The 24194-nt window shown below is 37.4% G+C and overlaps 1 protein-coding gene and 1 long non-coding RNA gene across 2 annotated transcripts; one reads left to right on the top strand and one right to left on the bottom strand.

The window, feature by feature from the left end:
• Positions 1 to 3730: 3730 nt before the first annotated feature.
• Positions 3731 to 4729, top strand: LOC147291795 (uncharacterized). The gene is made up of 3 exons (XR_015121552.1): positions 3731 to 4125; positions 4300 to 4398; positions 4544 to 4729. It is a non-coding gene; the product is annotated as an uncharacterized LOC147291795 (long non-coding RNA).
• A 12795-nt stretch (positions 4730 to 17524) lies between these two features.
• LOC147291794 (uncharacterized) lies at positions 17525 to 23629 on the bottom strand. The gene is made up of 3 exons (XM_086238719.1): positions 23410 to 23629; positions 22493 to 22785; positions 17525 to 17997 (listed from the first exon to the last, which is right to left on the bottom strand). Exons 2-3 carry the CDS (start codon positions 22777 to 22779, stop codon positions 17931 to 17933), a joined length of 354 nt encoding a protein of 117 aa, XP_086094845.1. The 5' UTR covers positions 22780 to 22785; positions 23410 to 23629; the 3' UTR covers positions 17525 to 17930.
• Positions 23630 to 24194: the final 565 nt, after the last annotated feature.

Below are 24194 nucleotides of genomic sequence, written 5' to 3'. Positions count from 1 at the left end.
AAAGAGAAAACAGATTTAAAAGGTTTGACGTTCTGTATTTTTATGGGCCCGAGGTTCGGGGCGTTACAATCAGACCAACAGATCCACTATATCCTCATTTTGTATGACACAACAACACACAAATTCAAAACTGGGGAAAGTTTTGAATCAATTGAAGTTCAAGATGTTGCAAAGATGTTTGGGTTGCCAAGTAATGGAAAGGAAGTACAAATCAACAACTCTGACTGCACAAGATCCGATTCAAGTTTTGCAAAGAGCTGTTTCAGCGAAGACACAAGAGTGACCAAAAAAGAAACTTGAAATGCACTTATAAAAGCCCTTGAAGAAGACAAAACAGATATGTGGTGAGGCTTATTGATGTTAACTATCATCTTCTTTGCAAATTCGGAGTACACACTTGCATGAAATTTTATCTCCCCAATAGAAAATATCAAGAAAATGAAATCGTTTGCATGGGCAACAACCATAAGTGATTTCTTGAGAAATAATTTAAGGAATAGTCCACATGGCAGTTCTATCAGTGGATGTGCTATAATGATTTTGGTACGTAATTACATTTTTAAGATTTTTATTAACATTATTTTACAATATGTTGATATGATTGTAACTATATATTTATTTATTGTATCTTCACAGTATTGGTTTTGTAAGAAAACTAGAGTTATAAAACCAATAGAAGAAAGAGAACACATGAGTCCAACAATTGTAAAGTGGGACTTGTTGAAATTGAGTGCAGCTTTGAGAAAGACAAAACTTGCAGATATAAAGGTAAAAATTCATATTCTAATTAACTGTAATTGACTGAAACTGCTTTCTCAATGATACTAACACTAATATAAATGTGCAGTTTGCAGAACAAGATGTTGACAGTGGTAATGAGGATGATGATGATGATGATTTTCAAGAAGACATGTCATTAGTAAAAAATGGTAAGTGAAAAAAACATTATCTGCAAAGTGTGAAATTATTGTATTATAACTATTATTGCAATACCTTATATTGCAACTGTGCAGATGACAAGAAAGAACGTAAGGATCAGGCAAAGACATACAAACCAAGAGGGTCCGAAAAATAAATACAAAGTACTGGATGAGGCTGCAGAGAAAGATGAGGAAAAAAGCGATGGTGAGAAAGAAAGTGATCGATGATGAGATAGAACAGCAAGGTGGACACATTGAAACTGAATCTAATGAGGAGGATGATGGAAAAAACAATGATGAGGAAGGAAGTGAGGATGAGGAAGAAGAGCAAGGTAGAAACACTGAAACTGAATCTGATGAGGAGGATGAGGGAAAAAGCGATGGTGAGGAAGGAAGTGAGGATGAGGAAGAAGAGCAAGGTGGAAACATTGAAACTGAATCTGATGAGGAAGAACAAGTGGATGACACTGCAAAGGGGAAAAACGACAACCCAAAATAAGAGGAAAACAAAGATGAGGATAAACCAGAAACTGAAAATAAAGAAGAAGGGACTGAGTCTGACAGCAGTGCAACTGAAACTGAATCTGATGCTGCAACTGAAATTGAAGATGTGGAAGGTGGAGACCATACAAGCGGCAATGATGTTTTTCAAGACATTGTTGGCTCATTGGAAGATCATTATCTGAGAGAAATGGCAGAAAATTATAGGCAAATTGAAGTTCCACATGGAGTCGAATATCAAAGAATATCGACTCAAGAAATGCTGGCAGAAGAAATGACTGAGAATGAGGAGCTTACACGAGAAATGAATGATCTAAAACATCAATTCAACATGCTGAAAGAGGAAGCTGACAAACTTTGTGAACAGTTACAGGAAAAAAAGAGAAAGAATGAAAAACTGAAGCACATGTTGCAAATTGAAAAACAAAAAAATTCTGAAGTTGAATTTCAGATGCACATGTTGCATGCTACAAATGCATCTCTAAATGAACATGTAAATGGATTGAATGAACATGTGAAGGAAATGAGTAATGACCTTTTGGCAATAGCGACTGAGAACTGCAGCCTAGAGCTTGAGATCAAGAACCTAAAAGGCATCCAAAGTGAAATAATCCACATCAAGAACGAACTCATCAAAGAGGTAGTGTTCTTGAAGGAAAAGAATACTCCTGAAACTCCCTGCCAGGCATTAAAGATATCAAATAAGCATTTCATCCAAAACCTGTCAGCAATATTACGAATGAAACAAAGAAAGAGGAAGAAGTTGGAGTACCCTGAATTCGATTATGACTGTGGAAAGAAAAAGACAAGGACTACCATCAAAACTGCCGAATTTGCAATGCCAATTTCACAAGTGGGTCCTGATGAAGTGAAAACTGATGATCTTGAGGAACTCGACAACACTCAAACCACTGCAACTGTTGATTCAGCAGTAGTAGATCAAAAGAGGAGAAAAATCTCATGGGGCAAATATGCAGTGTACAAGATGATGGAACCTGAATTGAAAGCACAAATCATATATTATTGGAAAGAAGCTGAATTTGAGTAAGTCAAATAAACTCAATCTTTTTACATATTAAGTTTCACTACAATACTAGATTGAAACTAAATTTCAACACTGAAACTGAATTGCTACATTCAAACAGAAACTAAATATGAATAGTAAATTTTACACGGTGAATCTTCACACTGCAATTAAATTTATACTGTAACTGAAATTGTTTTCTTTATCAAACAGTGAATTCTATTGGTGTGGTAAACCTGGATGGACAGTATCACGCGAGGATGTGGATCAGTTGATCAAAGAGCATGATGTGGCAAATAATGTAAGATAAAAGCATGAAAGTAACACATGCTCAATTTCATTTCTTATATACTTCTTATACCTTAAAATACTAATTTCTAACATTGAAATTCATCACAAAACATAGGTTGTCGACTTATATAATCACATATTGCAAGAAGAGATACAAGAAAGTGGTACATTCATTTTCAGTACTTATGCCTGGGTAAGAACTGAAACCGTATTATTTATTTCTACTATTAATTCTAAATGTGTATATGTATGTTTTATCAAATTCAAATCTATTATTCTTGAGAACATCAGAGATTTTTGGAAGAGAAAAACGACAATGGCATCGTTGGATTCCTTTTGAAAGAACTGTTGCAACGCTTGTAACGACTCGATCCAAATTTTACTGGAAGATTAAATTTTTTATTTAACTTGGTTTTAAGAGAGTTTCAAGGAAGTTCAGTTTTTGCGACCTTGGAAATTTTTTTTCATTACTTTGAGAGTTTATTCGACGTTTTCATTGAAATTGATTTAACGTTAGTTAAAATTTTAATTTAGATTTAAAATGTTTCATTTAAAAATTTGTAAGACCATGTATTTTTCTAAGTTTTATTTCGAAAAGTATTTTAAAGATTTGGAGAATTCATTGTGATTATTTTGGGAATTTATTGAGAAATAAATTGTATTGGATTTATTTTAAATTTTCGTTTTAAATTAGACTTGACCCCAAAGTTGACTTTTAAAATTAGTGGGCGTTCCTTTTTGACTTTTGGCCCGTTGGATAGATCCCGATCCCACGAGTTCGTAGACACGAAGCACGCGTAAAACGGAGTTACAGTTTGGATTTTACAGACGAACAAAGTTTGGGGGGCATTTTAGACTTTTGTGTTCTAGGGATTTCTAGAAAGACCCAAATTTTTATTTAAATTCCTATCTCTCTCTCTCTCCTCACACACACCCCCCCCCCCCCAGATTTCTCTTTTCTCTCCCTCTCTCTGGCCGATCATCTCATCCGGCGAGAACTCGCTCGTCCGGCGACCAAAGGCGGCGAGACCTCCACCCAGCTACTCGCCGTCCATCTCTCTCCCTCCCCATATCTCTCATGTTTCACCTTCTCTCTCCTCTCGCACATCTTCTCTCTCTCGACTCTCCCTGTGCACGAGGCAGCTTCAGCCCGAACCCAGCACTCCGGCTACCTTCCCGGCGGCGCAAGACCACCAACGTGATCCCCGTGAGCCAGTCATCCTTCCCCTTGCTCCCTTCGCCGACCAGTACTCCCTCGAGCAGAAATCGGCCCGGAAAAGTCAGCTCCACCGCCGGTTTCATTTGCCGATTCCGGCCACCTCCGAGCTCCGATCAACTTGATTCTTGGTGGGTTTTTCTCCCCTCATCATGGCCTTCCATTCCCTTAAGGTATTGCTTGTCAATTTTGGGTAATTTGTGAAGTTGAATTTTTGGGTCTAAAACCCATTTCGGGTTCACCTTCATTTGGGCAGTTATGAGTTGGAAATAAATTGTTTTTTTTGTACAAGTGAGGTACCTAAGTTGTAATTGTGTTGATTTCTGAGTAAAAACCCCCTTATGCAGGTGTTGTTGCTGCTGCCATCACTGCTTGTGGCGGTGGGTGGAGAAATTTCCTGGTAGTTCAGCCTCCTTAGGATCCCAAAAGCCAATTTCCAGCCCCGGGTACGTTCTTGGTGGAGGTTGTGTGTTGCTTAGGATCAGACAGCCACCATGGGTGGCGATCAACTCCTTTTTCGACCGCTTTTAGCTTGTATTATTTTATGTGAGACCATTGGGAATCAAGTGTGACATTTGGTTGTTTGGACAGGCTGGGTTTACTCGAGGATTCCAATTTCAGTGTAGATCGATTATCGGAATCTTAAATCGAGTCACGAAAGATAGGGAACGCGAGGAAGGTGGATGAAGCTTCGTCTTTTGGCTATTTCTAGTGACGAACAATAAGGAATCGTGAAATGGGAACATATTCCGGAAAGGATTAGACATTGATCGGTTAAACTGTGAGTGGACGTTTGTTTCTTTAAATAATTTTATGAAATTTGTGCTTTATATTGATTATTTGAGTTTGATTGAGAAATAATAAGTATGAGTGAACTTTGACCTTTCAAAAGAATTTCCTGAATTTCCATTATTTTAGTTACGTTAAGTATCTTGAGTTTTAATTGAGAATTAGTAAATCAGAGTGGACTTTTGGGTCTTCAAGTAAGATTATAAAAATGTATTATTTTTATCTTTGGGAAATGTTGGATTTCGGATTTCAAATGCTTCATAAATAAGTTTTAAAACATATATTTACATGTTGGTTTTAGTGAGTTGTTGGGCTTTGAGGAAGAAATTTAATTTCTTATCTTATATACATAGTTCATTTAATAAATCGTTTTGTCGAAAAGTATTAGTTTGATTTATGTATATTGACTTTGATTCGGATTTCGTATGTTGACTTATGGATTTTAAGTTTCTTTTGGGGAAGTACCTTGATATTTATTTTTGGTGAAAAAATGATATATTTGGATTATAGAAAAATGGTTTTCAAACCACCCTTGCAGTACCCTCCAGGTAATCGGATTGGATAGGTCTTTGGGACCCATCACGGCACACATATAGGCTTTGGGCCGTGTGTCGGGATGCTTCGCCCTTTGGGGGCTGCTCTGCGTGCACGTATGACCAGGATTGCCTGCACGTGCTGATTTATTCACACGTGTGTATGGCCAGGATATTGCCTGCACGTGTTGGATTTACTCCACGCGTGTGTATGGCCAGGATATTGCCTGCCTGTGCGATGCAGGAATTCCGCACAAGTGTATGGCCAGGTTATTCAGGGTATATAGCATGGTGGAAGACGAAATTGGTATCTTCAAGAGTTAAATATGGATTTTAAGTGAGAACTACTTTTCGAGTTTTATAATGATTTCGATTTTATTATTTTTATGATTTCGTTAAATTAAATTATTTGCTATTGGGAAATGTGTTTTGAATTATCTTTTCCTTGAGTTCCATTAGTTTTATAATACTCTTAAGCTTGAAAAATTGTTTTAAAACTGGGGGATTTCAAAGAGTGACGTGATGTCTTAGTGGAGATTTGATTTTAAAGGAATTTGAAATGATGAATCACTTAATGTTTTGTTTCTTTATTTTGTCCACTCACAGAGAGTTTTCTCACATTTTGTTTTTGACGTTTCCCCCCAGGTAGTGATCACCGAGGTCGGACCGTACCACGTCGAGGCATTCGAGTTTCACATCTCCAACTTATTGGTATAATAGGGTCAAAGTCTTCCCTTGAAATTATTAAAATGAGATATGATTGTATAGTCGATTAGATGTGCTCTGATTAGAGTTGTATTACTTGTTGTGGGCCTGAGATTTTATTTTTGGATTGTGGTAGAGGTGATTGATATCTTAGAAGTGTTTTAACAGGTTTTGAAATTTCTGGGTTAGTCCATTTTCAGGGGAGGTTCTGCCGAATTTTCGGTAGGATTTTCCTTGAATTTGGATTCCCGCAGGACCTCTTCGGGTTTCAGGGTGGAATCCGGGGGCGGTCCTGTCAACTTGGTATCAGAGCATTAGGTTTTAAGTTTCCTGTAGACTCCGCACCTCCTGTGCATCCTTCAGTGTACAAAAAGGCTTTCCTCCGCTAGTATAGATATGGCTCCTCGACGTGGCCGACCTCAAAGTAGAGTGTGGTAAGTTTATGGGGGTAGATTTAATATGATTAACGTGAGTGTTACGTTTGCGGTATGCTTGTATTACAACTTGGGTCGTACCCGTGAGGATTTCTTTTTGATAATCAGTAATTGCGGAATTGTAAGTGCGTTGTTTAAATGTTTCAGTACTTCGTTTGAAGCCCATTCGAGGAAATCAAGTTGGAATTTTATGGAATTTAACGTTATTAGAATTATAGATTTCCCTAGAGATGAAGTATCAAAGATGTGACACAGTGAAGCTCAGTTAAACTTTGATGGTTTACAATAAGGATGGCGAATGATAGATGCTTGTGTATTAGGATAAAGATATCATAATAACGATTAAGGGATAAATGAATTGTTTTATTTTGGAAGTCTAGTGAGGACAATGAAGGAATTTGAGTAGAGAAAGACGTGAATTAAAGGGATGATAGGAGAAATTAGAAGGTGGAAGGCATATGGGAAGCAAGAGATCAAGTATTGGATTTAAGTAAGGGTTGATATTAGAAGAGGAGGGACATCACAAAGTGATGACATATGAAGTGATGTTTTTATTTAAAAGAGTAAGCTTGAAATTGTTGTAATTCCACTAATCTAGCTTTCCTAACTTGGGGCATGTGATTACTCGATGGATTGATGATGACTTATGGATGGTAATGAGGAGCTAGACCATTTTAGAGACATAAGTATCTTGTGATGGAAGTCTGGGTAGTTGGAGTCGAAATAGACCTGAATACATCACACATTGCTAAGGAAATTATAGGAGCTTGAGGGTGACCCCTTAGTTCACGATCAAAATTTATTTCTCATTTTCATGGATATGTAAGGAATGGTGTGGAAGATGTAGTAATTAACGACACTTGAAGTCGCGATCATATTTTATGTTGGATAATATATCTGTTTTGGCGAATTTATTTATCATGGGCGAAGTTATGTGGTTAAACTGAAGGGAATTTAATCGATTGAAATAATAGGAAGAGTCAATTTATTATGGGATTTTATAACTTCCTAGTGGAAATTTTTGTTTGTGACAAGAATGATAATTTAGGTAAAACTAATGTTAATACCATGTTTATCGTTTGGAATGAGGATACATTATTAATAATTATGGGCTTCATGGTGTTATTCTATTTTAGATGATCATTGATGGAAGCTAAGAGTTTTGATCAGAGTGACATGACCTGATATGAGGAATGGTTGGAGAAATGAGAAACTAACATGAGTACTGATAGAAAGAGATCCAAGTAAGCGTTGATAATAAAAAAAAAAAAAAAAATGGAGAGTTGAAACGCCTGCCGTAAGAGTGGTACTAGCTAGTCAAGGACCGTATAGAGATGCATTTTATTTGTGGATCGTCAGGGCAGCATATATAGTGGACTTATGTTATTATTTTGGTGATAGTTATAATTTGGATACGGTTAGAACTCAGAAGGTTAATAATCAGAGTGGGGCAGCGGAAGCATAGTGAGGATTAGACTAATCACCCCAATACGCGGTCAGCAGCGGAGTTAGCGAGACTGATAGAACTTGAGACAACTTGGAGCAAGAATTCAAGTTTCCTTTGGACAAGACAAATGATATATGGACTACAGTTACGAGTCATGCAAGTTGAGGATTTACAAATCAAGTAAAGTAAATTAGTTAGCATATAAGGCACCAATTGTCATGAACGAACGGTATAATACACGAATTCGCTAATAACGATATTGACGACTCACCTTGAATTCTTGGATGGATACAATTATGCTCTATTATTACCTATTCATAAGACCTACTCCTTTGGTATAGTGATGAAACTTCTAATGGATCACCAAACAAATTCCAGGGCACGTCATCACCATACTTTCGAGATGAGAGCTTGCGGCTCACCTCTGGACATCGACACAGCGACAACTCACTTCAAAATTGATGGGTCAAATAAGCAGGCCGCTTCATATAAAGAGAGATTTCCTTTGTTCAAATCTCACGATTGCATCCTACATTGCAGGAATCAGATTGGAAACTTGATAGCAGTCATGAGTTTAGGCTTTACTCCTCTGTTACGATTATGCTAAATTTCGAGGACGAAATTTTTGTAAGGGGGGAAGGTTGTAACGACCCGACCCAAATTTTACTGGAAGATTAAATTTTTTATTTAACTTGGTTTTAAGAGAGTTTCAAGGAAGTTCAGTTTTTGCGACCTTGGAAATTTTTTTTCATTACTTTGAGAGTTTATTCGACGTTTTCATTGAAATTGATTTAACGTTAGTTAAAATTTTAATTTAGATTTAAAATGTTTCATTTAAAAATTTGTAAGACCATGTATTTTTCTAAGTTTTATTTCGAAAATTATTAGTTTGATTTATGTATATTGACTTTGATTCGGATTTCGTATGTTGACTTATGGATTTTAAGTTTCTTTTGGGGAAGTACCTTGATATTTATTTTTGGTGAAAAAATGATATATTTGGATTATAGAAAAATGGTTTTCAAACCACCCTTGCAGTACCCTCCAGGTTATCGGATTGGATAGGTCTTTGGGACCCATCACGGCACACATATAGGCTTTGGGCCGTGTGTCGGGATGCTTCGCCCTTTGGGGGCTGCTCTGCGTGCACGTATGACTAGGATTGCCTGCACGTGCTGATTTATTCACACGTGTGTATGGCCAGGATATTGCCTGCACGTGTTGGATTTACTCCACGCGTGTGTATGGCCAGGATATTGCCTGCCTGTGCGATGCAGGAATTCCGCACAGGTGTATGGCCAGGTTATTCAGGGTATATAGCATGGTGGAAGACGAAATTGGTATCTTCAAGAGTTAAATATGGATTTTAAGTGAGAACTACTTTTCGAGTTTTATAATGATTTCGATTTTATTATTTTTATGATTTCGTTAAATTAAATTATTTGCTATTGGGAAATGTGTTTTGAATTATCTTTTCCTTGAGTTCCATTAATTTTATAATACTCTTAAGCTTGAAAAATTGTTTTAAAACTGGGGGATTTCAAAGAGTGACGTGATGTCTTAGTGGAGATTTGATTTTAAAGGAATTTGAAATGATGAATCACTTAATGTTTTGTTTCTTTATTTTGTCCACTCACAGAGAGTTTTCTCACATTTTGTTTTTGACGTTTCCCCCCAGGTAGTGATCACCGAGGTCAGACCGTACCACGTCAAGGCATTCGAGTTTCACATCTCCAACTTATTGGTATAATAGGGTCAAAGTCTTCCCTTGAAATTATTAAAATGAGATATGATTGTATAGTCGATTAGATGTGCTCTGATTAGAGTTGTATTACTTGTTGTGGGCCTGAGATTTTATTTTTGGATTGTGGTAGAGGTGGTTGATATCTTAGAAGTGTTTTAACAGGTTATGAAATTTCTAGGTTAGTCCATTTTCAGGGGAGGTTCTGCCGAATTTTCGGTAGGATTTTCCTTGAATTTGGATTCCCGCAGGACCTCTCCGGGTTTCCGGGTGGAATCCGGGGGCGGTCCTGTCAACTCTTGCCAAAATATGACAAATTCTTGTTTCCTATGCTATCTACAATAAAGAGCCACTTCACACTACTTATGCTTGACTTGAAGAATAGCAAGTGGACACATTTCAATTCCCTCAAATCAAGTAATGTGAACGGAAGTGATGTATGCTTTGAAAATGCAAAGTATTTGGTAAGAAACAAAAAAAATCTATATTAACATTAAATTACACTAACATATGTTGTCTTAAACAAGCAAAAAGATTACGTGGATCAATTCCTCACAAAATCCAAAAAGAATGCTGCACAAGATTTAGCTAAAGAGACAAGGAGGCAGAATCTAGTGAAACAAATAAATCTAATTTTCCTAAACCAGGCAAATCAACATAAACTAGATGACTTATATCAAGTGCAACTGAATGAGGATGAGAAAGCAACATTGACTTGGTTGTTGGAACACAACATTGAAATGCCAATTGAAGATGACAACAATTGTCCACTGCAAAAATCGGGAACGTAAGTATTATTAAATATTTTAAAAACTGCAAATATATATTTCAGAACAAAGGAATGACTGTAACTGTAAGTTTGATTATACTTGTCTATTGCAGAAATGATTGTGGATTCCTAGTCATGTACTACACAGAGCAAATTCAAAGGGGAGTTCCATTTAAGAACCCTTTCACAAAGATAGATGTCCAGAAATTCAAAATACAAGTCCTTAAGAAGTTCATTGATCATCCACTTAGCTGGTTAAACATATTGGGCAAAAAATTTAAGAAACCAGAAGCCAAAAACAAGTTTGATCATATCATGGCGAAATTCAAACATTGATAAAATGTCGAGACTTATCTAATTTCTTTAATTTATAACTTGTATATAAGTAGTTCTTTATTTCTATAATTTTTGTAATATCTAAACAATTTCACTTTCAAAAAACAACTTCTTGGTTATTAAGTTCTAGTGTAACTGTTAAACAATAACTAAAATTAGACACTAAAAGTAACTGAAACTGTATTTAAATGTTGTGAACTTTGCATGTAGGACAAAAAAAACTCGCAATAACACCAATGCACTTGTCAACTTTTACAAAACAGTTTCTCTTGAAAAACAATTTCACTTGCAAAACAACTTCTTGGTCATACAGTTCTAGCTAACACCAATGTACTTGTAACTTCTTTGTTCTGCATGTAGGACAAACAAAACTAGCTACCACCAATGCACTTGTGATCTTTTTACAAAACTGTTTTACTTGCACAACAGTTTCATTTGCAAAACAGTTTCACTTACAAAATAGTTTCATTTGCCATGTTAAAAGAAAGAGGCGTACATTTTTTCAGTTTCAAGAGAATAAATAGTTTCATTAGTAAAAAGCTAACAACTGGAATATAATAATTATATCAAAAGTCAGATAATAACATTCAACTGCAATCATAAACCAAATCCCTATTAATACAAAATATTCAATTGAAACTATATCAAAACAGTTTCACCTTCGAAAATAATACTAAAAACATGAAAACCAAACAGATTCCATTTGAAAATTCCAAAATCCAAGAATACAGGACTACATAATAAAAATTTCGAGAATCATAAATCTAATTCAATTAATAATTCCAAGAATCCTTAAATTCAGTTTCATAAACTGAAACTAAACTACAAAACAAATAAATCAATTCCTCAAAGGAGCAGTACATGTTTTCTTATTGTGGCCATCAACTTTACCACATCTACCACATTTAATAGATCTTGAACTTACTTCAATAGACTTATATTGTGAGACCCCATATTTTTCAAAGATTTATTTTAAATATTTTGAGATTTTATTTTGATTATTTTGAAAATTTATTTGAGAAACAAAAAAGTTTTGGGTTAATTTTTAATTTTTGTTTAAATTGGGCTTGACCCAAAGTTGACTTTTAAAATTAGTCGGCTTTTGTCTTTGACTTTAGGCACGTTGGGTAGGTCTCGAGTCCACAAGTTCTTAGACACTAGCACGCGTAAATCGGAGCTACGGTTTGAGAGTTACGGGCTTTTAAAGCAAAGGGCATTTATGTAATTTTGTGTTTAAGTTTAAAAAAAAAAAACACTTCAACTCTCTCTCTCTCTCCCCGTGATCTCTCTCTTCGATTCTTGGTCGTCCGGCGTTGGATTTCAGTGATCCGACCGGCGCTGGACTCGTCTCCAGGCCACTAACCTCCCAGTGGGGTCCGATCAGTCAACCAAGCCGCGACCACGGCGCAGCGACGCGGTTTCTGAATGGAACTCTCCGACGGCGACTCGACTTTTCCGGCGGGTTCGAGGGTGGCGACCACTTGGGTCTTCTTCCCCAGTCCACGGCGAGTTCTGTCATTCCACTCCCTTGCTCCGACAACCCCTCGCGACGGCGGATCGTGGCTGAGAAGTCCGGCGGCATCTCCAGCAATTTTTGGCGTTTCCGGCGGCCTTTGGCTGCGAGTGAGGTATCAAACTCGATCCTCTCTCTCCGCTTTTGCTTTTGGTTGGATTAGTTTGAGCCAATTGGGAGTTGTTGTTGATTTTCCTATTTTGCAGCCACGGCCACTGTAGCTCCGCCTTGTGTAGCGGCGATTTCGATGGTTTTTTCAGTTGTTATGCCTCTTCGGAAACTCCAGAACTCTTTTCTAAGGTCCGTCGTTGATTTTGATGTGTTTTGTATGCTGTTCTAAGTCGGGCAACCACCTGTGTTGTAACAACCCGACCCAAATTTCTCAGAAATTTAAAATTTTTATTCTACTTTGTTCATTTTAAGAGATTTTATAAGTTGACTTTTAAAATTAGTTGGACTTTTGATTTTGACTTTGGGCACGCTGGATAGGTCTCGAGTCCACAAGTTCGTAGACACGTAGCACGCATCGATCGGCGTTACAGTTTGAAAGATACGGGCATTTGAAGTGAGGGGCAATTTTGTAAATTTGTAGACATGGGTTTTAAAAACCCAAAATCAACCTCTCTCTCTCCTCATTTTTTCTCTTCCCCCCCCCCAACTGCACTCTCTCTATCTTTCTCGAATTTTCCTCCCCGCACACACACCCCTTCCCAGCCACCATCGCCAGCCAGCCATCGCCGACCTTGATCTCCGGCGAGCACCCCGACGCCGACTACCCTCCCCCGAGTTCACTCTCTCTCTCTCTCTCTCTCTCTCTCTCTCTCTCTCTCTCTCTCTCTCTCTCTCTCTCTCTCTCTCTCGCACCTTCCTTTGTACACACACACCCTACTGTGACAATCGTCACCTCCGGCCGTTCTCCGACCGACCCAGCCACCCACGCGACCCCCCTTTGCCGGCGCCGACACCCACTGAGTTCACTGGAAACTCAGCCCCGCACGCACAGAGAAACCCAGAAAACCCCAGCTGCCACTCTCCTCTGTCTCCCCAAAAATTCTGGCCAATCTTCACCACGATTTCTTCAATGTTTTAGTGGGTTTTTCCCCTTGAGGTATGGACTTCCATTTCCTTTGAATGTGGCTTGTTTATTTTGAGGTTTGTGAAAATGGAAAATTTGGGGATTTAGCACCCATTTCGGGTTCCTCTTGTAATTGGGAAAATTGATGTTGTATGAAATTTTGTACAAATTCCACCCATAGGAACCTTTAATTATTGAGTAGAATTGGAAATTTAGAGAAACTTGAGAATTTATGATTTTTGGTGTTGAAACCGCCACCTTAAGCGGCGACAGCAGTGGTTTGGACCACCCAACCGTCAATTTCTTTGAATAACAAGAATTTGAGATTCAAATTTGGTTGATTATTGAATTTGGTTAGTTGGAAGTTATTTGAGTTGACGAAACTTCAATTTAGATGTAAATTGGACACTTTTTCGAAACCAAAACGATACTTGGACGAACCCCGTTCGAGATATACTATACATAAGGTTTATTTGAGTTGAATTGTCGAATTAAAAAGTGTTGTTGGATTTTGAGTCGAGAAGGATTTATTTTGGATTTGAGTTTATGTGATCTATGAAAATTTAGAAATTTACCTTTGGGAATAGAAAGGTTGAACGAAGTGTCTAGATTCACATACGCACGTTGAATTTATGGCGGAGCAATCCTAATTTCATGTGTTATCATTTCTTCTCTAGCCGATAACCCCAAGAACAGAGACGGTCCAGCGGAGGATCAAGTTGGGCATCCTCAATTGTGAGTGGACTTTTATTTTAGAAATGTTTATACATTTTATAATTTAATTCTTTCTGGCCATCTTTGGTTTTGTTCGAGAGATAAGAATGTTTGAGTTGGATGTGTTATTTTGACCAAGTTTATGAAAAGACCACATTATTTCAATCATTTCATGATATTAGGTTTATTTGGAGATTTGATATATGGTTTGAGACATTGTAATTTGACGAAAAGCACGTTTTTGATAAGTTGGATTGTTAAAGAGTATTTAAAAACTGCTGTGTAAATGCAAGTACTGATCGGACGAGCCTGCTCGTGCGGAGTGACCCCTCTTGTAACAACCCAACCCAAATTTCTTTAAAATTTTAAAATTTTTTATTCAACTTTGTTCATTTTAAGAGATTTTATAAGGAAACGAAATTTGAAAGACCTCGGAAAATGTTTACTAAATTACTTTAGAAATGTTTTAAAAATTCATTTGGTGTGTTCACTGACAATTGATTTAATGTTATTTCCAAACTTATCGGCTAAAAGTGTTACATTTTTAAATTTGTGAGACCCTGTATTTTTCAAGGATTTATTCTAAATATTTTGAGAATTTATTTTGATAATTTTGAGAATTTATTTGGTAAATAAAAAGGTTTTGATTTAATTGTTAATTTTCGTTTCAAATTGGGCTTGACCCAAAGTTAACTTTTAAAACTAGTGGGCTTTTGATTTTGACTTTTGGCCCGTTGGATAGGTCTCGATTCCACGAATTCGTAGACACGAAGCACACGTAAAACGGAGTTACGGTTTGGATTTAACGGACATTCAAAGTGAGGGGCATTTTTGTAAATTGCATCAAAGGGTTTTAAAACCCCAAAAGTCCAGAACATTCTTCATTTTTCTCTCTGCCCTGTCACGCATCTCCCCTACCCCGATATCCCCTCTTCTCTTTCCCTCTCCGGTCACTCTCCCTTTCTCTCTCTTCGGATCCTCATCGTCCGGCGAGGGATAGCGGCAAGACCACCCACCCCCTGCTCGCCTCCTCCCCCTCTCTCTTCCATTACTCTCTGTTTCTCCGGCCGATCACCCACGGCGAGGAAATGACACAGAACAGGCCGAGCCTCTTCGCCGACATCCTCCATTTTTCGGCTACGTCACGATGCCGGACCATCAAGGATGACTTCCTCTCGTCACGGCGAGTTTCTCTGTCACTTTCCCTTCCTCCGACGACCACCCACGAGAGAGAAACGATGAGTGCAGCCGCTGGCTTCCTTCCCTTTTTCCGGCGACTCCAATGACTTCTGGTCTCGACCCAGTTACTGAAATCGATCCTCTCTTCATTCTCTACAAGTTTGTATGATTGATTTGGTCTGATTGTGCCCGGAATTAAAAAACCCAACTCAGCCACCCATGGCCACCGCGAGCTTCGCCGTGCATGGTGACCGGTTCAGATTCCCTTCAATGTTTCCTGTCTCTTTTAAGTTTAATGAGCCTATTGGAGTTGGAATTAAGTTGATACATTTGTGTTTGGGTTGGAAATCAGGTTTGGGCAGCCATCGGAACTAACGGCAGTGTCGAATTCTAGCCACTCCGAGGCCACATGGCCACTAAATGGGAATTGGGTGAGTTTAATCGGACCAGTCGTTGATCGTGGGTTGATTTGTGAGCTGGTAATGCAAATTCTCTACAGTTATTGAACCGATTTTGGATCGATGGTTGAATATTGTGTAATTGGACATGTTGTTGTTTTGGCTAGGTCCAAAGTTGTTAGAGAAGCCGAGAACTGTTGGACAAAAATTTGTGACTTTGCCGATACTAAACTCATTTTAGGAAGAATTTTCTGATCGAGGTAAGACATTGCGTTGATTTTCGTAAGTTTAAGATGTGTTTTGGTGTTGTGGTTAAGGTTGGTTTGAGCCGAGAAGCTTGGGGTGATTAAGGAGGTGTTTGTGGGTTTAAGTTGTGTGTCGTAAATCATTGTGTGGGACAAGAGACGGGAGTGTCGTTAGGTCTCGTAAACGCGCACACACACACACACACACGCACCTTTAATGTTGTCGAGGTGAGACTAATTGTGTTTTATTGTTTATTTTATAGGCGAGACGACCGTGACTCGTGACGATCCGGCGAAGGATCGAAGATAGGGCTATCTCTGTGAGTGGACCTTTGTTTCCTTAAATGATTTATGGAATTGCGTTTTATTTTGATTAATTGAGTTTGATTTAGAAATAACAAGTGTGACTGAACCTTGGTTTTCAAATGAATTTATAAAAATTCATTAATTCTATTATGCATAATATCTTGAGATGATTTGGGATTTGACTAATGGTAATGGATTTTGGATTTCAAAATGCGTTTATAAATAAGTTTTAAAACCTAGATTTACATGTTGATTTTTCTGAGTTGTTGGACTTTGGAAAAGAATCTAGTCTCTTGTTTCATTCACGTAGTTTATTTAATAATTTGGGTATTGTCGAAAAGGTTGGATTTGTTTCATGTATATTGAATATATTTGAAATAATACACTTTGACATTTTGATTTAAGTTTTGTGGGAAGGTTTCGATAATATTTGCTTTCGATGAGAAAAAGATTTATTGTTTTGGTTATGAAAAATGGTTTTCAAACCACCTGTTGCAGTACCCTCTAGATTATCGATTTGGATAGGTCTTTGGGACCCATCACGGCACACATATAGGCTTTGGGCCGTATGTCGGGATGCTTCGCCTTTTGGAGGCCGCTCTGCGTGCACATACAACCAGGATTTGCTTGCACGTGTATGGATTTTACTCTGCACGTGTATATGGCCAGAATATTGCCTGCCTGTGCGATGCAGGAATTCCGCACAGATGTATGATCAAGTTATTCAGGGTATAAGCATGGTGGTAATTAAATGGTTATCTTCAAAAGTTGTTAAATATGAATTTGAATGAGAAATTCTCTCAAATTTTATCAAGATTGCGGTTACGATGCTTTTATGGTTCTTTTATTTTAAAAAGTTGTTATCTTGAGAAATTATATATTGTTTTATTGAATTTCTTAAGTTTAAATAAACTTTTGTGATTAATTTTGTAATTAATGCAATTTCATACATCAAGATAAAAAATGATGTACATTAACCACAAAGGGATGATTTATATATCATTTGATTCTTTAATTTTGGGATATGCATGATTAAAAATGATGAGTAAAACTTACAAAAAAATAATTATGAGTAAAACTTACCAAAAAATAATGATGAGTAACAACATAAGAACGTGTTCTGTGTGTTGCAGTCAATAAAAAAACAATAAAATGTATTGAAGATAAAATTCCATGCCCTACGTTAACCCAAAAATTCAAATGAGAAATTAACCTTATTCCCAATTAGGCAATTACTATAAAAAATTCGATAGAAAAATTATTTTAAGAAATACAGAACCACAAATTCTTTAAAATTTGAAAATGAACAGAATAAAAACTAAAGGGGACAAGGCCAAGAAATCCTTTTGAGACGCTGTTATCTCTCTTCCGCAAGCTTTGCCTTAGGCCCCGTTTGGGATTGTTGTGGAGGACCCAAAAGCTGCTGTGGATGACAATTTTCAATCACCCACAGCAGTTTTGGTGTTTGGTAAAAAAATGAAAAAGTGCTTTGTCCCACAATTCTCAACTCCCCACAGCAAAAATAGAAAGCAAGTTTGTAGGTGCTTTTGAAAGCTGCAGTGAATCACAGCAACAATGAAAATTTTATTTTACCCATAATACCCTCATTTTAGTAATTATAAATAGTCACAGCAGTTTTACATTACAATTTACCAAACACCTTTATACTGCTTTTTGTACTCACAACACTTTTGAAAATATAATTTACCAAACACTCAACTGCTTTACTTCATAGCTGACTTTACTTCACAGCTGCTTTACTTCACAGCTGTTTTTTCTCACAGCAATCCCAAACTAAGCCTTAGACTTGAAAATAGACGTAGCTTGTGTCCATCCGCATAGCCAACGGTTTTTCTTTGACCTGAACAGAGGTACAAGTTGAGATTAGCAAAATAAGACAGAACGCAAAGTTTTGGAAAAGTAATTCAAAATTCGAGTGTGATTGATGAAGTGCAGTATCAGAATGAGAAAAAAATTCTTGTTATGGCAAAAATGCACCAGTGTTCTGTTAGAAATCAAACTCCCTCATTCATTCATTTAGAACTGAAAATATGAGTCCGGATCCTCTGTCCCGTTTTCCTAAAACCGACTTGTTCTCTATCCTCTCCCATCGTCTGGTCCGTCTCTCCCTTCCTCCCATTCATCAACCTGTCACACCCACTGCCACGCCCTCCCGTCTTCTTCATCCTAACCCCACCTCCTCTTGACCTCCCCATTATCCCCATCTGTTATTGTTACCCTTCACTTGATCTTACATGAATAGCTTCAATTCCTAACAAATACCCAATTTTGTTTCTTCTGCCTAACAATCCATCCTTCATTTCTAATGATACCCAAATATGTTGAAAGGGCTATGCTAGGATGTCCTAATTATTTATGCCCTAATCGTGCCCTAATGATATGAAATTTCCATGTCAATTGAACTATTTAATATTATCAAATACATCTCATAATGCATTTGCCACATAAGCTTTTAAAAAGACTCATTTAACCTCTTGTAAAATTTTACAAAAATATCAATTGATTACAAAAGAAAAAGAGATATAAAAAAGATTTCATGACCAAATTAAAAAACCTAGCTAAACAAGTCCATCACTTAAAAAAACTTTTGCCCCAATTTTAGACTTACTTTTATAACACTTTTCCTTTCTTTTATTATTATTATTTTTTTCATCATGGACAATTTTCAAGGTTACAATCATACCCGGCCATGATCTTCATAATTTAAAAACTTAGATTCTTGTTCAATGTAGATGATGATGTGTACTGCTTTTTTTTGGCCAAGGAATTAAGATTTCAATTATGGGTACTGCTACATATATGGTTTATATATGATCCAAATACAGCCACTTCAAACACCATGCACGAAGCACAGCCAGCCACTTCAAACACCAAGAAGCACAACCAGCCACTTCAAACACCAAGAAGCACAGCCAGCCACTTCATTATTAATGTCCTACTGCAATTGCTATGTTGGAAAACAAATTAAAAGCCACTTCATTATTAATGTCCTACTGCAATTGCTATGTTGGAAAACAAATTAAAAGACAATCGAAAGCTTTATTTGAAAGGAGAAATCTAATTTTTCTTGAAATCATTTATTTTTGGGTGAAATTGAAAGAGAAAGAGAAACTAAAGGGAAGCTTCATCTTGTTTACAAAAGAAAAATCAAGGGACTACCCAAATCATTTATGCAAATTAGGGTTCTCATCTAAAATATTCAAGTCTAGGGGATCGACTCTACCTATACAATCAAATCTCTCTTCTTCACCACAAAGAAATAAAAATCTAAAAAAATTGTTAGAAAATTATACACTAACCCAATTTAAATGAAAATTTTTATTTTGTTTCCAATGGGCTAAAATCGAGATATAAGAAAGTAGTTATGAAGAGAATGGGAACCACCAACAAAGCATAATCTTTTTTCCTAATTCACATAATACCTAATAAATCAAAGAAAAAAAAAGATTGAGATAAGAAGTAGCCGTTGCATTCTTGAAGAGAAGAAATAAGTGTTGGATTCTTGAAGAGAAGAAACAGGTGTTGGATCCTTTGAGAGAAGATTTAAATATTGTAGACTTAGAGTTGGAGAACATTCAAAGTTGATGTTGGAGAATTTCAACGTGTTGCAGATTATACTTTGCAGGTTTTGAATGTCAGGGAAATATAACAAATTAACAATGTAGAATCTTTATAAAGTAAACTATAGCCATTAGATTTGGGATGGGTAAGATAGTTTTTCAATAAAAAAGATATTAATTTGATATTAAAAATGATGTGTATAATCACCCAAAAGAAAATAATGATGCATATTATTTAACTTTGCCACATAGGATTAGGGCACATAGATTTTGTGCCATAATAGGGCACAAAATCTTTTCCCATGTTGAAATTGTAGCTATTCAATTAGAGAGGAAAAATTCCAATTGAAAAGATTTAGAGAGGAAAAAGTAGGTTTTATTGGCAGAAGAAAAAAAAAGGGGTCACTATTGGAATTCAAGCTATTCAAAACGAACAGAGGTGCAAAGAGAGATTAAATAAGATGAAGGGCTGATTCATGGAAAACATACAAGACCTCTTTTTATTGTTTGTTAGAGAGAGAGAAAGAGAGAGATTAAAACAAGAAACCAAGAAGGGCCAGTTTGCAGTTTTTGAGGTTGGAGAGATGAGGAAAGATGATGGAAAAAAAAGTGTGGCAGATTTGCCATGGCCAAGGGGAGAGAGGTAGATATGATCAGACCGGAGAGGGTAGAGAATGTGTCATTTTTGTTTTTTATATTTTTTAAAATGCTCAATGATAGAATAGGAAGAATAAATTATAAGACTTATCTTATTAAGAGGGCTGCTATATACACACCCCATATCCTCTCACTACACACCCTTTCATCTTTTTTATTTTTATAATTTCTCATTGCACACCCTAACATTTCCAAAAAACCCTACACAAAAAAAGAAAAAAAAAAAACAGAGCCCAAGACCCAACCCACCCCCCTCTGCAGCCAGCCGCTCGATTCGCCATCCTTGTCGCCGAAGCACCTCCTCCTCTCTTTCTCTCTCTTCCTTCTCCCTCTCTTTCTTTCTTTCTTTTTCTCCCTCTTCCCTCCCTCTCTCTTTGCACCTCCCCTGCTGGTCGCTGGCCTCTAGATCGGAAGTGAGCAACCTCCGATCTAGAGGCCGTCATGGTAGCCAGCCTCCCCTTCCATCTGGTAGGGAGGATGCGAACAGTGGCAGAGCCACGTGGGGACCAGGGGGGACACAGGCCCCCTCTCAATTGTTTTTGAATGTATGTTTAAAATGTTATTATTGAATGATACAAAGCAAACAGAAAATGCTATGTAATATATTGTATATACTGTTTTAACTCTTCAAGACTTCAACTATTTTACTTAAATATCTCTAAAGAAGTTAATACATTCTCCAACTGTCATGTGTTTTCCTGCTATGAATATTGTGAATAATCTATTACGCAAATCGAATGAAAGATTAATGGATGAATAATTGTTTGATCGAGTATATTGAATGATAGATTTTTCATAGTATTGACAATATGCAACGATTTCAAAATAAAAACTCGTATACAATTTGTAAAGATAATGAAAAAAAATTTTATCAATCAATATTGATAATTTTATCTATTTTATGAGTTTCAATTTTTTTTTTAATATATATTTTCTAAGGTGCCCCCACAAGTACATTTTTCTGGCTCCGCCACTGGATGCGAAGAAGTACAAATCCGGAAGTCAGAGAAAGAAAAAGAAAGTGATGCGAGACAAAAACAGAGGGCTGCTGTCTTGCTACTGTATTAGGGCAAAATCTAGAATAGACAGAATTTCCAGCAACAAACAATAGAGGAAAAAGAGATTTAAGCTATAGAATCAAAGATGGAACATAGATAGATGAGTTCTAGGGTTTAGGAACCCAAGAGAAAGTCTAGAATCTGAATTCTCATAAAAAAACATATTGATCAAAAACTCTCTATTACAACCTAAGCCTTAAGTTCATATAGGGAAAACATATTCGTCAACTCACTAGGAAAACAATAAACCTTAGCTAACTAGAAAAACATAAAGTAAAATTACCTTAAAGACCTAATGAAATCAAGAAACTACGCTCAAATCGAACTAGGAAACAAAAATTAGAAAGTTACTAAAGAAGATACTATTTCTTGGACCCTAGGAGTGCATCAGAAAGAGAGAGAGGGAAAGAGAAATAGAGGGAAAGAGGGAGAGGGGGATGAGAGATGCTGGCGGTGGGGTCTAACCGTTGACGCCGGCGGCGAGCTCCATGGGATTTGGTATGGTGGCTTTTTAAAAAAAATAAAAATAAATAATTTTGTACTCTATGGTCTTTTTGTATTGAGGTAAATTTATTATTTCACAAATTGATAAGAAGGGGTGTGTAGTGAGAGGATATAGGGTGTGCATATAGCAACACTCCTTATTAAATAAAAGGACAGATGTCATCATGATATGCAAGGAACATATGGAGACTTACTTGACACACCAAATCACCACTAAGCCACCCAGTAACTAAACACAGTACCACTTAACTCACAAAAAGGGGACTCAAGTCACTCAACACTAGATAAGGCTCAAAAGGCCCAGCCCGCCAACCCTCAAGGCCGGCCTTGCCTATCAGCCATGGTACACTATTTAAAGTAACGTATGCCAAATCCATGTAATTTCCTACCCACCCCTTGCACAGGTCAGTCAATTAGAACATGGACTCTGAAATTGCATACACATATGAAGTTCGTTTAACGCCTACATTTGTTAAATCCGCTTTCATGATATGAACTTCAAAAAGATGTGAATGAACTATGAAAGACAGAATGATATCCAAATATACTGCCATACCTTTTGCTGACAGCAGACAACATAGTGTGGTCAGGGTTATCAGCTAACTCACTTCCAGGAGGACTGTGAGGACCTCCGCTGTCAGAGAGAATGCAAGATGATCCTGTAGGGCTGGTCTGCGAAGCATTTACCCCAAAGAGAGCCTGAGGGGCAAGTGGTGCAGAATAGTCAGGGTCCGGACCATCTAGAGGCTGCCTGAAGGGAGAGGAAGGCACCCCAAACAACTCCTGAATGGAAGAAGATCCAGAAGGGATAGTTTCATAACCATGAAGGCTTTTCAATGCCATAGAGACCTGTTATCCACAAAAGAAGAATAAAAAAAAGGCTTCAATTATGTTAAATAGGACCAAGAATAAAGTATACAAAGGTGGACAACCAAGTACACAAACATACATCATACATGTAAATAATTTTACAATAATCATGGTCGTTTAATAGCTATATATAATTATGTATAGATATGCATATACAAAACACCCCGATTTGATTAAGGAAGTGTATCACTCTTCTACTGGTCTTATTGGGCTGGTCGTTTATTGAGGAATAGTAGTGGTTGTTGGCTTGGGGGTTTTACCGTTAACATTGGTGCCGGCTCTGTGTTGGAAGCTGAGTTATGGGGATTATTTTGGGGTCTTTCTCTCGCTAGAGATAAGGGTGTTTCTTTGCTTGAAGTTGAGAGTGATTCCTCTCTTACTGTGTTGATAGTTTCCGGGGACATTGATGAACTTCATCCTTTGTTTAGCCTCACTAATACCAAATACATAGCATTGCTAGTTACAAATACCAAATACATACCAGACATACCAAATACATACCAGACATACCAAATAGGCAAATAGCTAGTTACACTGCAGCAAACCAGACATACCAAATACACAACATTGCTACTTTGCTAGTTACAAATACCAAATACATACCAGACAGAGGGGAGTAGGCGAGACAGAGATGGTGGCCAGAGGGGGAGACAGAGAGGCGACTGGCGAGACTCGAGAGTGCGAGACAGAGGGGCGAGACTCGAGAGTGCGAGACAGAGGGGCGAGACTCGAGAGTGCGAGACAGAGGGGCGAGATGGTGGCGAAAGGGCGGCGAGACAGGATATGGCGAAATCTCCAAGAGCGGCGCGACTGCGCGAGAGAGACCGAGTGACCGAGCGACTGCGCGAGAGAGACTTATTTAAGAAGGTTTATCTAAGAAGGTTTATTTAAGTTAGAGGGGATTCACTAAGGCTGCGTTTGGTACCCTATTCAAAAAGCGTTTTTTGTATTTAAAACCAGGATATCATTTTTAAGTTTTAAAAACGTGTTTGGTAGCCAATATTGAAAAACAAGTATTTAAAAATAATTCAAAAATAGGGGGTTTTCTAAAAATGATTAAACATCGTTTTCGTCATTTTTTTTTTTAGCCTCGACCTGTTCTCTCCTTCGACCTAACCTCTCTCGCATCAGCCTTATCTCTCCCTCGATCTAACATCTCTCTCTCTCTCTCTCTTTCTCCCATCGACCTAAACTTTGTTTGTTTACTGAGAAAATCAAAATGTAAGAAATCACTTTGATTCGGTGCTCATTCACCTCATCCTCATCTCTCTTTTCCCTCGATCTGTTGGTTATCGCACTAGAATTGGGTCGTTTGGTTACTGAGAAAATAACCAAACAATCTGCCATTGTTTGGTTAGCTCTTTCTCTATGCTTGCAATCTCTTCCAA

The sequence above is a fragment of the Dryas octopetala genome, chromosome 3 (genome assembly GCF_963921425.1).
Source record: "Dryas octopetala chromosome 3, drDryOcto1.1, whole genome shotgun sequence".
Taxonomy (NCBI): Eukaryota; Viridiplantae; Streptophyta; class Magnoliopsida; order Rosales; family Rosaceae; genus Dryas; species Dryas octopetala.
Note: the sequence above shows the minus strand (reverse complement) of the source record. Positions and strands in the feature narration are given on the sequence as shown.

Excerpts from the sequence above, each read along its gene's own strand:
- LOC147291794 (XM_086238719.1), bottom strand. The coding sequence starts at position 22,779 with ATGGCATTGAAAAGCCTTCATGGTTATGAAACTATCCCTTCTGGATCT. Across the intron at positions 17,998-22,492 it reads TTGTCTGCTGTCAGCAAAAG|GTCAAAGAAAAACCGTTGGC; the intron begins GTATGGCAGTAT and ends ACCTCTGTTCAG.